The 15,891-nt window shown below is 47.2% G+C and overlaps 1 protein-coding gene across 2 annotated transcripts in view; it reads left to right on the top strand.

Moving 5' to 3' along the window:
* The window catches only part of Rbm20 (RNA binding motif protein 20), a 190,643-nt gene that overhangs the window by 163,722 nt on the left and 11,030 nt on the right, over positions 1-15,891 (top strand). The window contains exons 8-11 of one of the 2 annotated variants that reach the window (XM_028775240.1): positions 5,117-5,196; positions 6,872-7,493; positions 12,752-12,856; positions 13,883-14,519. In XM_028775240.1, the coding sequence (XP_028631073.1) occupies positions 5,117-5,196; positions 6,872-7,493; positions 12,752-12,856; positions 13,883-14,519 (1,444 nt within the window). Of the gene's footprint in view, positions 1-5,116; positions 5,197-6,871; positions 7,494-12,751; positions 12,857-13,882; positions 14,535-15,891 lie in introns of both variants that reach the window. The other variant, XM_028775248.1, reaches the window with a different exon arrangement.

The raw sequence follows: 15,891 nt of genomic DNA on the forward strand, positions 1-15,891 counted from the left end.
CTAAAGACTGGCTGGGCGCTAGGGTGATTCTGGATGAAAAGGTGTTTACAGAAGTCTTGAAGGAGTAAGCAGGAAGGAGAAGCATAGTTTAGTTTGATGAAGATAATCCTACCCTTGAATGCAATTTCTGTGGGCATTTAGACTGCTGGTAACTTTTTCTTCTCTACTGTACCCCTTGGTCTCTTGTTCTCTTTCATTCTCCATAGGTATCTGACATACCTACAACATATACTCCATAGGTACCTAATATATCTATGGTATATACTCTATAGGTATCTGATATACCTACAGTATATACTTCATAGGTATCTGATATATCTATGGTATATACTCCATAAGTATCTGATATAACTATGGTATATATTCCATAGGTTTCTGATATTTCTATGTTATATACTCCATTGGTATCTGATATATCTATGGTATATACTCCATAGGTATCTTATCTCATATATGTCCTTCTAAACAATGCTTGGCAAGCTGAACCACCCTCAGAACTCAAATGCGTTCAGTCAGTTCCAACATGGGCTTTGGTTTTGTTTAGCTTGTTTTTCATTCTTCTTTTCCTCTTCTTTCTTTCTTGAGGAGTAGTATAATCTGTATAGAATTAATAACTGGCAGTCTACTACTAATATTGAGTCAGGTCCCATACACCCCTTAAAAGCACCACAGAAGTCAAGCAATAAAATATGGACAATACACAGAAGTACAGGACCCCATGCTCAGGTTGCTCTCCTTACCCCATGCTCAGGATAATCATTTCCTGTTTCTTCTTTATGTTCATGTTGCCCTAGACAGTTTTAGATGCCCCAAACCTAACGAGTTTAGCTTTGCCTGTCTTTAACCATTATACAGAAGGAATCATACTGTCTTCTCTTTTCTGTTCAGCATTTTATCTTCCATGTTTACTTTCATTGCTCTATAAAATGTTACATGGCTCTGCCTGTTCTTCATCCTATGGCTAAAGGGCTTCTGGTTGTTTCCAGTTTGAGGCAATTAAGGTCAATCCTAATCTACTTGTCAAACATGTTATGATGGTAGAAATGCACATGGGCATCTAACCAGGTGGTGCAGGAATCACTAGGGTTGGAGTTGCTAGACGGGGCACAGGCTCACCTCAGCTGAAGTGAGGTCTTCCCAAAGTGCTTTGTCACAGCAAAGCATTCTCCTTATAGCATAAAAGGATTGGAGTGACCATGTTCTTCTAACCTTAATTTGTCTGACTTTCTAATTTGGCCATGGAGCGGTACACTGACCTGGTTTATCACAGTTTTGTTTGTTATTTTCCTGATGACTTATAAGGTTGAGTACTTTTTCCCCCTGTATAGTTACTGGTTCTGGTTTTCTTGGTGGGGAGTTCCTTTCCAAGCCTGTGGTTTTCTTTATATTATGTCTTCTTTTTGATTTGCTGTTCTCGGAACTGGAGCACTGGGTCCGCTTATTGTAATTGTTGTCACGTCGTGTTTAAACCTACCCTCTGATTTTATTTAGGCTCTCTACTGCTCTACCTAGTACGATAGTTTTTTTTCCTGACTCATTTCCATCTTTACTCAGGGTCCAATTTGTTCATGACTAACAGCCCTTAATCTGCCCTTAGTCTCGAGGGTTGACGTCAGGAGACAAGGGTTAAGTAGTGGCTCGTAGCAAGTCAGCATCTGCAGAGCTGGGGAGTATTTCAGCCAGTTACCCTAGTCCCCTCTTTGCTCTGCTAGTAATTAGCCTCTGCAGTTCCTTCCCAACAATTCTGCTTCAGGCCCAGCCTGGATCGTCTTTCTCTGTAATTAAAGCATCAGACAGGAGAAAAGCCCCACCCTGTTCTGTACCTAGCCAGTTCCTGTTTTCCCCCCAGGGGCTGGAATGAAATTTATGCACTGAGTTTCCCAGTGCAGCTTGGGCCTCCAAATGAAGTGTCATAAGATTCTAATTAGGACAAACAACAGTAGTTCCTTGAAGTACCAAGGCATAGCAACACTCTGCTGAGGGAGACAGTTAAGGTGATGGGAGTTAAAGATGTCAGGCTTGCAGTCAGCAGATGCTCACTGGGTCCCACTGTGGGTGGGCAACTGAGCTGGTACCACTGGCAAGGAAGGAGCAAGTGCGTGAGGAGCTTCATCTGATGGGAGGAGATACATAAAAACGGAACCAACAAAGGTGAGCCTTTGTTGGAAAATGATCACACCATCCTATGCTCCGCCCTTCTCTGCTCTGAGCCGACTTGCTTAACCTCTATGAACCTCCATACTGAGATCAGGTCAGAGTATACTTGAGTTCTTTGATTTTAAACAATTTTTTTCCCATGCATTTTCTTTCCAGTCTCACACTCACTATCCTGTGAGGCACGCAGGGTGGATAATCACAGTAATTATGAGAGTACACCATAATGTATACCTTTAATTGAGTCCTGCTACTCTGGGGCAAGTAATGTATTAAGCACTTTCCATGCATTATCTACTTTAATCTTGACGTCAGTCCTGCCAGACAGGTATTATAATCTCAATTTTACAGATGAAGATATTGAGTCTAGTAGAAGTTCCCCTGCTTGCCCAAGATCGTAGTTACTGGATGATCCAGGATGAAAACCTGAGACTGTCGGCTGGGTGTGGTGGTGCTTGCCTTTAACCTCAGCACTGGAGAGGTAAAGACAGTTAAACTTCCTTTAAACCAGGCTGGCCTTGTTTTTGTGAGTTCCAAGCTAGCCAGGACTACCCAGTGAGACTCTGTCTCAATAACACCAACAATGAAACAAATAAACCATCCAACAAAACACAACACCAAGAAACAACAAACAAACCTGAGATTATACTGGGTTTGCACCAAATATGTTTATTTTTTTTCTGTTGCAATATTAGGTTTTCCACATGAAAACAGAACAAAAAAAAGCAGAGAACCCAGGTAGTATTTTGTTCACAGTCCCCCAGGCAGGACAGTGTGCTGACAGAGCCTCTCATAGTTCAGGGTGTGTGTAAGTCACTGGGCATCCTGCAGGGCTGGGGCAGGCTATGATTCTGCATTTCTACCAAGCCTCCAGCAGATGCTGTTCCTCCTGATCCTAAGAGCGCACTTTTAGCGGCAAAGCCCTAGAACGTACTGTTTTCTGACCTCTGGTGTGGGTTTTCTGCTCCTCGTGTTGTCATAACGTCCCTCTGGGTCACTGTGACCGTCAGCATATTCTAAGTATGTAGTAATGGGCTTTATAGCCCCTACCCTGACACGAATCAGCTCAGATTCTCTGCATGTAACAGAGGCTGGTGATAATTCAGCCTGTTGATGGAGGTGAAAGAAGGGATTCCTTGGCTTCGGTGAGAGCTGAAGGAACAGCTGGCTGCGGGGACCCAGATGACGTTATCAAGATGACAGTGTTCTCTGCTCTCTGCTGTCCATGGCTTTGTTTTCTGGGTGCTTGGTGGGACGGCCTTTAGCAGACCCAGGCTCTCTCCTCTAGATGGCATGGTAGCCCTCTTCAGCTTTGCCTTCAGATTCCATGTCCTGTCTCTCTCAGAAAGAGAGAGCCAGACTTTCTCCTATAGCTCCCACAAAACACCTGACCGTCATTCTCGTTGGACTACTTTAGCACACGTGCCCATCCCCTTACTGGTTTCTGTGGCCAGGGGAAGGCTGCGGTTTGATTGGCAGGGCCTTGTAGGGTGGGAGAATTACCTGAACAGAGAGGGTGTTTCCAGGAAGGAACTGAATGAGATGAGGCCCAGCCATGGCAGAAACAACTGGGCCTGCACTGACAGAGCTGGTTTGGATGGATCGCAGACTCACACAGAAGATTTGAGTTTAGACTCTTCACCTTGTTTTAGGAGCAGCAAGATGTACCGACAGAGAAAACTGCCCAGTGTTCTAGATGGCTGTCGACCAGCATCACTGTCCTCAGAAAACAGAGGGAGAGATGCAACATTTGAGATTTGCTGCAGCATAAATTTTGAAGGTGGGAAAAGGAGAGCAGAGTACAGATGTCACCAGATTAGGCCGGATTCACCGTGCATTCACTCTGCATTGTTACGTATTCATATTTTCCTATAATAACAAGGGACCCCAAATTTTGTCATAGACTGATTTTATTATGTTTTACCTCCACTTTTGTGGCACTATGACAGCATTGCGACACTTGCACTCTGGAGGAGAGACGCTCATGGTGACCATATGCTGGATACCTCTGTCCCTTGACACTGGCTACCCCGTCTCCTCTTACCTGCTGTCTCACGAGGGAGGCAGAAAGACTCCCCACAGCCCTGTGTAGGAGCTTTCTTCTCATCCCTAGCCCAGCCTTGACCTTTTCCCGAGGGTTGCGGAGAGTTGACAATACATGTTCTGGGTAGCCTGGTTACTCATATGTGACACTGCATGCACTTATAACTGTCAAGGTTTATACTTTCTACTTAATATAATAAGTACTATTTGAGTAAGGTGTGAGGTACTCTTTGGGGTAGCTCACCCAACCCAATGTTGAATCCCTGGATAGGGTCCTCGGTTTTTCACGGCTCTATCAGAGTCACTGTCATCTCTTTGTCCCTTCCTTTGTGTCTTGATCTGACTGGTGATCCATCCATTGGCTTGAACATTTTCTCTCCTTTCCCCGCATTCCTGATCTCTCACCCTGAAACCCCAGGCAGGCCCTCCTCCGTCCTTAGCTTTACTAGGTGCTTCCCCCAGATCCCCTCAGACCTTAGCAAATCTGCAGTCATGCCTTGCTGAGAGTGCAGAATTGTCATCTCTGTCCACTGGACCTGGGTTTCCCAGAATAAGATACATGATGCTCTCTAGTGTCTGGATGGCTCTGGAGGTCATTGTAAGTTACACAGAAATAAAGAACCAAAGAACAGTCAATTAGGTTTCTGGGTAAAGTTCTCTATCAGCATCTGGCATGGGTGACTGAGAGTTTCTAGTTGGTTTGTTTTTTTTGTTATATGCTTTATTAAGATATAACTCACACACTCTGCTCGCTGGACCCTCAGCCTTCTCCTAGTGCTCATTACGTTCACACGGCTTACCTTTTGAATCAATCCTCTTATCTTTCCCACAAAATGTATCACTTCCCCCTTTGGTGGACTGGCAGCAAACAAAGCTGACGCTTGCGGCATCCTCTAACGATCTCTCTGACTTTACCTAGAAACCTGGAAAAAACGTGGCCGCCATCATCCAGGACATCCACTCCCAGAGGGAGAGGGACATGCTCCGGGAAGCTGACAGGTGAGGCTCTGGGTCCTAGGTCAGAGGCCTGGAGGTTAGAACACCTTGGAGCTTCTTGTTCTTAGGTAGGGTTTCTATTGCAGCGACGAAACGCCGTCACCAAAAGCCATTTGGGGAGGAAAGGGTCTATTTCATTCACACTTTTCTATAAGAGTTTATCAGCCAAAGTGCATATAGAAGGAACTCTCAACAAGGCAGGAACTTGGAGGCAGGAAATAATGCAGAATTCATGGAGGGGGTGCTGCTTGCTGCCTTGCTCCCCATGGCTTGCTCAGCCTACTTTTTTGTGGAACCCAGGACCACCAGCTGAGGGGCAGCTCTACCTCCAATTTCCTGGGCCCTCCCACGTCAATCACAAATCTAAACAATGCTCTACAGGCTTGCCTGCAGGCGATCTGAGGCATTTTCTGGATTAGGGTACCCTTCTCTCAGACGACTCTAGTCTGTGTCAGGTGAAATTACTCAGCAAGGGGGGTTTGAATTGTAACATGGCCTACTCTTAGCCCCGACTCAGCCACCTGGCCTTCTAGCCTCCGCTCATCCTGTTTAGAGGAGTGATGCCATTGTAGCCCTGAGGAAAGCTGCTCAGGTTAGACAGGGACATGGGAAATACTGGGCTTCCTCAGAGGAACACAGAGAACGGAGAGTTGATAATCTGGCTCTTTGGGTCAAGTTTACCTTTTACTGATGCGTCCTTGGTGCACATAGTAATGACGGAGATTCTGTTTGGAGGTGGCTAGCTCTCGGTTTCTCATCAGCTGAGTGCACACGTAGACTAAGAATGTAGATGGGGAGGGGGACCACCCAGTTCCTTGACCATTGTTTCCAGACAGGGAACACATGTGATTTTTCCAACGAATTTCATTCAACTGTCATTTATGGAACTATGTTCATCAGTTCTGAAGAGCTAAGATTGAAAGGAAAACCATAACCAGGCCTGCAGTCTCCAGAGCAGCCACAGAGGGTGCTCTAACCTTGTTGACAGGAGGCCAGCCTGTTTCCCACGTTGGCCGAGAGACTAATCCTATTAGCCTAGTTCTAATAGAGATGTCTCTCTCTGTCTAGGCAGGGAGGGATAGATACAATGTTGTTCAAGATTTGAGAACCAAATGAGAATGTTCTATCCTTTTAGGATATCGGGTGTATGATCTCATTAACTATCAGCCTTCAGAGGGCATGCGAATGTTCAGGCTTCAGATTTTGTTTGTCTGGTTTTCTAATTTAAAATTGCGGTTACTTGGGGGTTTTAATGGTATGTATAAAGCCAGACCATGCCGGCTGTAGTGTTGTGGTAGCATAGAGTGGGGAGATGATGAAGTTTTTCCCTAACCTTGGGCAGATCCACTTCCAGTGGGTTCCAATGTCTTCGTCTCAAATCTGAATAGGTCTGTGTTCTGAGACCTTTCCCAACCCTTAGATGTCTTCCTAATTCTTTGTTTTTTTGGAACTCTGAACCACTGTGGAAGGGGACAGAGAGCGTCTTAGGGGAAAATCTGTCGAACAGAAGTGAAGAGGTGGGATAGGCTGGTTCCTGGACACTGTACTACTGGGCTGTGACTGAAGAATGCCCAGCTGGGCAGGTTGTGCCAAGTATATCCCTGAGAGATCTGTGTGTGTCTCCATTTGGGTGATGAGCTCTGCAGAGTTTAAACCCTGTCTCTTCCCTTCCTCCCAGATACGGTCCAGAGCGGCCACGTTCTCGAAGTCCAATGAGCCGATCACTTTCCCCAAGGTCCCATAGTCCTCCAGGTCCCTCTCGGGCTGACTGGGGCAATGGCCGTGACTCCTACGGATGGAGGGATGAGGATCGAGAGACTGTCCCCAGGAGGGAGAACGGGGACGACAAGAGGGACAGGCTGGATGTTTGGGCACATGACCGGAAACACTATCCCAGGCAGCTGGACAAAGCTGAGCTGGATGAACGACTCGAAGGAGGGAGGGGCTACCGGGAAAAGTACTTGAAGTCGGGTTCTCCCGGCCCACTTCATTCTGCGTCCGGCTACAAAGGCCGGGAAGATGGCTACCATCGAAAAGAATCTAAAGCCAAGTTGGACAAATACCCAAAGCAGCAGCAGGATGTGCCGGGAAGATCCAGGAGGAAAGAAGAGGTGAGACTACGGGAGCCCAGACACCCTTACCCAGAGGACTCTGGCAAGGAAGAGGATCTGGAGCCCAAGCTCACTCGGGCCCCTGAGGGTACCAAGTCCAAGCAAAGTGAGAAAAGTAAAACCAAGAGAGCTGACAGAGACCAAGAAGGAGCTGATGACAAAAAAGAAAGCCGACTGGCAGAGAACGAGGTAAGGATGCAGTTGTGAGCCCAGGTAAGGGGAGGCAGGCTGCCGAGAAGAGAATCACAAGTCTCATTTGTTGGTGGTATATGCTTCTTGCCTGTTTGTCAGGTGCGGGGCGCTGTCCTCAGAACAATATATCAAATACACTGTCCAATCCTCACAGCACCCCTACAAAGCTAGGGTTATCATCACTGTAAAGGAAGAACGTAAAACACAGGGAGGCAGGCTTAGAAAAAGGGACAGCCGGGGTTGGAGCTAATGGTTTGGCTCCAAGTCCTATGGCGCCCTGCCGCCTTCGCTGGAAGTTAAGGAGGGGCGTGATGGAAAAGTCTATTGTAGTTCTATGTTTGCCCAGGGTGGAGTGTTCCTGGGGTGTTGACACTCACAGAGTCACCCAAGGGAAGATTAGATCTTTGGTCTACTCTGTGTGCCAAAAGTATTACTGATGCTGGAACTTCAATGGCGCACAAGGAGAAGTGACCACCACCCCTAAATTTTACTGGGAACTGAAGCGTGATGAGCTTCTCCAGATAAAAGACTTTAATTAAAATGATAATAAAATGACACTTATAGCCAAGAGTCTGCTCCAGGGCTTCGGTTCCTTAGAGGGTGGGGGGACTCTGGGTACCGTGTTTGAATTATAAATTGACTGACACCTACTTTTAGCTGAGACATCCTATTAAATAGTTTTGAGGGTTCTCATTAAGAAACTTCATCACTAAAATTCTTTGTGCATATCTTCTAGTCACCCTGACCCAGGAGTTGGTGACAGTCCAAATAAGGAGTCCAGTTCTTAATTCCATGAACAGTGAAACATCCCTTGGGGCTGTTCTTCCAGCCTTTATTCCCATAGGCGTGGGAGGAGAGCTCGGTGGTGGGCCAGTCACAAGCAATGCCAGGTACATAGGAGAGAGCCCTATGCGGCAGAGACCGAGGGCTGACACACTTATAAAATAGTCTGCATACGATAGAACCCAAGTTGAAGAGCTGGCTCAGCAGCTCTGTAGGCAGCTCACACTGTAGAACACAAGCTGCATCCAGAGGGTGTATGAGCTAGGAGTTGAAAATGGGCAAAGACCGGTTTGGTATTCTTGGTAGAAGCTGCAGCCGGCAGAGGTGAAACAAATAGCTGTTTTCAAGAACCTGGAGATATCCAACATGGCTACATTTTTTTTTAGGATATATCTAAAGATTCTATTTAAAAAAAAAAAAAAACATAAAATTGTAATTCTGGTATAAACACATGGTGAACACATGTCAAAGACTTTTACTAAGTCCTTCATTTCATCTTACCAGCATATGTTGTAAAGTCAGCTCAAAGGAGAGTAAAGAATAGGCATCTTACATGACAGTTAACAAAGGACTTTGCTATTGAGGTATAACTGGTGTTTTCCACAGGTAACTGGGGATCCACTGTGTCTTCATTGGATAACACTCATGTACCGCTTGATGAGTATGAAGTCTCTATGTTAGGATCAGTGATCAGATTTCAGCAAATAGCACAGATGTACAAAAAATCATGAAAAGCACCGACTGCCAAAGAGTCAGATACCTTAGAAAGATGTGGCTGACAAACACCTAGCATTCTATTGAAAAGACACCAGGGCGGGGTGTGGTGGCACAGATGTGTAATTCCAGTTATTAGGTAGGCAGGAGGATCTCAAGTTCAAGGCCCCTGAGGACAACTTAGACACTGACTCAAAATATGAGTGGCTAGGATGGAACTCAGTGATGGAGTGTTGCCTGGTTGTAAGAGCCCTGGACTCAATCCCAGCTTAAACAAACTAACAGAGGGAGGACTAAGATGGGGAAAGGGTACCCAGTGATCTCTTTTGTCCATTTCAAAGTCTGCCATGTTTTCTCAACTAGCAAAACAGAAAAGCACAGGAGGTGAGATTAGAGAAGTAGGTGGGGTAGGCTTCCCTTTATGAGTTGTTAAAGACTTAAACTGGATCCTGAGAGCCAGCTGGGACTTTTAAGAAGAGAGTTGATATTGAACATCTGTAGATTTTTTCTATTCATATCGTGTTTGGATGACAATAAGTATAAGAAGTCATCTAGAGTTGATTTAAGGTTCACAAGGGGATATGTCTGGGTTACAGGAAATAGAGGCCATTTTATACAAGGGCTTTAGTCACCTGCAGTCCTGGTATCTTCAAAGAGTCTCGAACCCTCCCCAGTCGCCATGGATACTGTAGAGCAGCTGTCTTTGCCCAGAAGTAGTCAAGGAGCTGGTGGTGGCTCAGGGTCTCAAAGGCCTACAGGATGAGTTGGCAGGCCATGAGCTCTTGCCATGGACAGTCTTCCTTCCCCAGGAGTCCACTTTGCTTGTTCTTAGCATCTTTGTCTTTACTTATGGCTGCTGTATAACATTTCAATATTTCAATCCACTTCTTCCTCCTCCCTTTCTGTGTTCCATGGCACAGGTCACTGAGCATCCGTATCTAACATACTGTCTACCCACACCCTACAACCCCCAAACATAATCTCTCAATGCAGGAATCTTTTGTGTTCACTGCCTTGACCCTGCCCTTGGAATAGAGAGTGGGTGTTAAATACATACCTGTGGGAAAGGCAATAACTGAACAGACTTTAGAGGCAAAGTCCTGACTCCTGAGAGCCAGGTCACACCCTTTTCTCGACCTCGACACTCTTTGCCGGGTATAATCCTTAGGCTGCCATAGTGCTTTAATGAGTGTGTGCTCGTAACAGACCCTCTGAAGCCTCTACAGATGGAGAACCTCTGTGTATCTCTCAGTGGTAATGGGTGGCCAGGTCCAGACCTGACCTTAGAACCCCAGAAAGAAGGGAGGAAATCAAAGTCACTGAGAAAGGATGAGGGAAAGAAACACAAGTCCATCCTTCTAGAATGGAGGAATCTCAGACCACAGATATGTCCAGGGAAGCTAAGCCAGCTAGGTGGTGTGAGGCCAAGCAAGCCATGATGACTGTTGGAGGATGTCACACTGCTTGGCTCCAGAAGGTGACTACTATGCCGAGTGCATGCCTTCTGTCCTCAGCTCCCTCTGTCCTCAGCAAGACCCAGCCTCGCAGCTATACATGCTCCCATGCTTTACAAAGTCCAGGGTGGGGAAGATGGCTCAGTAGGTGGGAATTTTGTCTCAACAATGAGAACCCAAGTTCAAATCTCCTGGAACCTGTGGACCAGCTAGCATGGTACAAGGGCAAACAACAAAGACGCCTTGTCTAAAGTGATGTGGGAGATGAGAACCAATAACCGAGCTGTCTTCTAATATACACACATGTATGCTGTACATATGTGTGCCTGTGCACAAGCATACACAAACACAAGAAAATGGATAGTCTGGACCACGCCTGTAGGTCTCACACAGCCGGAGACTTGCAGAAGACAAACCCCAGAAAAGAAGATCTGGAAGAATAAAAGCGCTCGCTCGCTTCAGAGAGCCCAGCATTGCAGGACATGATGCAATGATCAAGTCACCCTTCACATTAACAGAGGAGCCTCTGGGTGATGCTAAGAAGGACAGCTGCATAAGATGCTGTCAGTATCTGATAGGTTCAAAGCTTCCCTCTGGAGATTTGGAGGGAGCCTACATATTTTGGGAGTGCAGAGGAAAATCAGACAGCGGGAACAACACAAGCAAAGCCCATGTGGCTAGAGGCCAATATGGCTGGACCGGCACACCAAGTTAATGTGTTGGGAGCTGAGATGTATCTGTCCACTGAAGCTGTATCATGTAGGGCCTCATGTGCAGATTAAATATTCTTAATCCTCAGCAAAAGGGAAGTATATAGAGTGTTTTTACAAGAAAGTGCAGCCAGGGTATAATTCCTTTTTCATCTTAGAGGATCCTTTTGGATTGCCTTAGAGAAAATAGGTTTGCAGGAAGAGTAGAGCTCAGAAGAGAGATCTTAGCTGAGCGGGATTCCTGGCCGTGTGGTGGCAATTCTGCTCACCGCTGCTGAGACCACTGCTGTGGTCTGTGAGGTGAGAGGGGGGCAGGCAGCCGTGTGTGGATTCCTGTGTCATTGCCCTGAGGTTGCTCCTCACACCTGCAGATGTCTCCTCCCTTGCTCCTTTTTGGAGTTTTTTTTTTTTTCTGGTGAGGGCTTCTGGCTATATCACTAAGACTACCCTTTGCTCTTGAGCTCGAGCTGGAAGAGGATGCTTTGCTCCATTGATCAAGAGTATGTCTGTGGGAACTACTTGTGAAAGGTAGTTTTCTTCAATAAGGAAAGGCCAGGGACAGTTTACTTACGGAGATTAAGGCAACAACAACACAAGTGGCCTTCCTTCCGTTGGAGCTGGCCGCTGGCGGCCGTGAGGACAGCTGCTTGCTGCTTTGCTCTTGGGCTCATGCGCAGAGCACTGTAGAAAAGCTGAGAGGATTCTGCTGCTTCAACTATCCCCGTCCAGTAATAACCAGTTATACCAGTCAGCCCCCAGTTCCTGCTCCAGTTGGCTCCTTATCAGCTCAAGGGGGAGTGTCTGACTGCAAGTAATTAAGATCAGAGCTTTTACCTTGAACCAACCTGGGCCCCAAGAGTCTTGATAAAAATACAATTTACCTATGTCAAAGAAGCCCAGGGGGTAGCCTTGACTTGATGACCAAGGGTTAAGCCATGGGAAGAGTAAGCTCTAGAAGCTTCTAAAGTGAGAATTAGCACACCTTTACTGTTTGTTTGTTTATATGTGTGGGTGTTTTGTCTGCACATATGTCTGTGTACCACTTCCATGCCTAGTGTCTGTGGAGGTGTCACATTCCTAGGACTTGGGAAATACAAGATGGTTGTGAGACACCGTGTGGTGCTGGGAATTGAACCTGGGTCCTCTGGAAGTGCAGCCAGTGCTCTTAACCGCCGAGTCATCTCTGCAGCTCCAAAGCCTTCTTACCAAAGATCATATTGGTAATATTTTAGTCAAAGAAGACCACGAGGCCAAGTTGCTGATTTCATGTGGGTACTTACATAACTATCTAAAATGTTTCCTGTTCACTTTTGCTTTTTTATGTTGATCCTCACGGCAGACACTCAGGTCACCAGGGGTCTCTGTCCCCTGAAAGCTACTGGACCTACTTTACAATGTTTCTGTCAGTGTGAGTGAGCACATTTCTTTCTGAGCCTTGGTTTCCTCAGCAGTGGCCTCCCCAGCTCTGTGAGGGAGCAAGGGAAGGGGGGAGAAGCATGTGGATCTCCTTACTTCTCTCTCTCTCTTTCTCTGTCCCCTCTTCTCCTGCCTCTGTTCATCCGTAATCTTGTTTGATCTGTTCTTCCATTGTAAGGCTGGAACTGAGGAACAGGAAGGCATGGAAGAAAGCCCCTCATCGGTGGGCATACAGCAGGAAGGGACAGAGTCCTCTGATCCAGAAAACATAAGGATGAAGAAGGTAAGTCTGTCCCCTATCTTGGTGGTGGTATCATGCATTAGCATCAGGGACTCCGTCACAGGAGCCGGTTCTGCCTGACAGTGGCCGTACGGAATGTGTGCATGTCTCCACAAGCACTTGCACCAATGGCCCCAGCGCTCTCTGGAGAGACGGCTCTGTGGAAGTCTTTCCATGTCTCTACTGGGGAGATCTTCAGCTGCATGCCTGGACTCCGCCCCCCTCTCCTGCAACTTGGCTGTCCTGCTAAAAGAAAACATATGCCTAAAAAAGACTCAGGCTTCAGAGCCAGGCTCCCAAAATAGGCAGGTCCCTTAGTGGGTCCACGACACAAGTAGTCAACTTGGAGCCCTGACCTCAGCAGGCCCAGATCCTGAGATTAACTAGACATATTCTGTGTTTTAGAAAAATTATTTTTATTTAGTTAAAAATCAAAATCCAATCACTGTCCTCCTGGTCTGGGCTTCCACAGGCAACAGAAATGTCTTTGGATGGCGGCCAGCTTCATGCCTTTCCGGTCAGGGGACACTAATCTTCCGAATCTGTGTGCCAAGCCTGAGGGCTGCTGGGAACACCAAGGGAAAAGTACCGGAGGGAGTGTGGGTGGAAGTTGCACCTTTGCTGAGAGAGGGAGTCTGGAGGAAGTTTGTTATGGCGTCTCTCCAGTCACCTTTAGTGATGTCCACACATAGAAAAAGCTCTGATAAGCACTTAGCACTTGTAATGTATCTACTCATTCAAAAATATTTACAAATATCTATTATGTAGCAGGGTTAAGGATTCTTTGTGTCATTTAAAGCATGGCAAATCAAGCAGCAAGAGCTTGTTTTGAAGCCTGTGCCACTTGGGCACCATCCTGAGGGTGACTGAATAAAGTGAGACTTGAGGGGTCATACCCAGTAAATGCTTCCCACGGAGAAGGAAAAGTGCTCAAGTGCTTCTGACAGGAGGGCTCCTATAGCCAATGCAATGACCTCCGGTCGAGTACTCTTAGCCACTGTGTGACATCTGCTCTGCATCCTCATACAGGGACAAGACTGTGACAGTGGAAGTGAGCCCGAGGGGGACAACTGGTACCCCACCAACATGGAGGAGCTGGTCACAGTGGACGAAGTAGGGGAGGAAGATTTCATCATGGAACCAGACATACCGGAGCTGGAAGAAATCGTGTCCATTGACCAGAAAGACAAAATCCTCCCTAAAATATGTCCCTGTGTGACAGCCACCTTAGGTTTGGACTTGGCCAAAGATTTCACCAAGCAGGAAGAGACCCTAGGGAACGGAGAGGCAGAACTCAGCCCAAAGCTGCCCGGACAAGTGCCGTCTACTTCCACAAGCTGTCCCAATGACACGGACATGGAGATGCCTGGCCTAAATCTGGATGCTGAGCGGAAGCCAGCTGAAAGTCAGACAGGCCTCTCACTGGAGGTCTCAAATTGCTACGAGAAGGCAAGAGGAGGAGAGGGCTCAGATGTGTGTCTGGCCCCTGCAGCCCAGCAAATGTCCTCCCCCGAGCCAGCAGATGAGAGGGCCCGGCAGTGCAGCCCTTTTCTCGATGACTGCAAGGCCACGGGGTCCTCAGAAGATGGGCCTCATGAAGTCAGCCCCCTGGAAGAGAAGGCCAGCCCCCCTACTGAAAGTGACCTCCAAAGCCAGGCTTGCCAAGGTGTGTTGGCTGAGGGTGACTACCTTCCTTTGCCTCACGGGTGGTTGGGTGGGCTGGACCATCGCTTCCCTCAGGACAGGAATGTGGGTATGTGCAGACTGGAACAGATATATGAGAGTTACCTTAAAGCCGAGACAGAAAGTCAAGTACTACTAATGGAAGCAAGCCTCTGAGGGCCTGGCTAAACTGTTAGAGCAAATGGTGTAAAAGAAATCCAGCAGGTGCCCCCTGCGTTCCGAGAAGCAACCTCAGATCGAGTTGCTTTGTGGGGTCCCACCTATGGGCAACTAAGACCAGGCTGAGTTTAAAAACTCAACCTGTACAAAAGCGTTTGGGGTTCTTTTGGATGGTCTGTTGCCCTTTATGAATGGTGGAGACCCTTGGTAATTATTTCTGCGATGTGGGGGCGGGTGGAGGGAGCGAGGGGGATGACGAGGGACTGTCACACAGGGAAGTAGAAGGCTCTGTAAAGGCCTTGGCTTGTTTCCCTTCTAACTATCTCAGACCCACACTTCTCCAGGGTCTGATAGTGGAGCAGGACTTCTCCCAGAAACAAGTCCACCTCCGCCACCGGAGGTGATGTTGTGTCTATGCTCAGAGCTATGACATCATGAAGTAAGGAGTCTAAAACGGGCTAAGCCTTGGCCTGTCTGCCGGAAGGAAACAGATCCATCCAGGGTGTGTATGTGGCGGGGAGGGGGGTGGAGAGTAGAGGGCGGGTGAGTATTCCTTAAGATTCTTTAACAGTGAAAAACAACTAGAGATTCGTTTTATAGAAAGCTCTCAGCATCACTGAGGCTGAAGTAAGACTCGCAGAGCAGAAAATATAGAGGAAAAGCCAGAAAATAAACATTCCAACCCAGTGCCTTGTGGTAGCACAAGCTTGTGGGTAGCCCAGGGCTTGGACTTCCCTCCATGTCAAGCTGACCTGAGCAGTCTTTCACCTGCTTGGAATCTGAGTCTCCATGGAAACCGCCTTGATCAGCCTGCTTGTTGCTAGAGCAACAAAGAGGCCCAGCCCATCTCCAGCAAGCATAAATAAAGTGCACTGGTTTTTTCACTGGCTCTGACGGAGCCCCTTTTATTTTGTGATATGAGTCTCAGCCAGTGCTGGTCTCCAGGTAAATTAACTTTCCCAGTGTTTGGAGCCCATATTTAATAGTGCACTTCACGAGCGTGGGGTGAGAGTGGCGTGGCCTCTTTGGCCAGTCTTGGCAGATGTCAGCATAATTTCTACCCTTCAGGGATCCTTCTGCCTGTAGAGACGGAGCAAGACTGACTTGGAGGTAGTGAAGGGTGGACCATCCAAGTGAAGGCATTAACAATCCATCCCCATGTGCCAAGCGCAAAGATGTGCCAAGTTTTATTGCAT

The sequence above is a fragment of the Grammomys surdaster genome, unplaced genomic scaffold (genome assembly GCF_004785775.1).
Source record: "Grammomys surdaster isolate TR1022 unplaced genomic scaffold, NIH_TR_1.0 66, whole genome shotgun sequence".
Lineage (NCBI taxonomy): Eukaryota > Metazoa > Chordata > Mammalia > Rodentia > Muridae > Grammomys > Grammomys surdaster.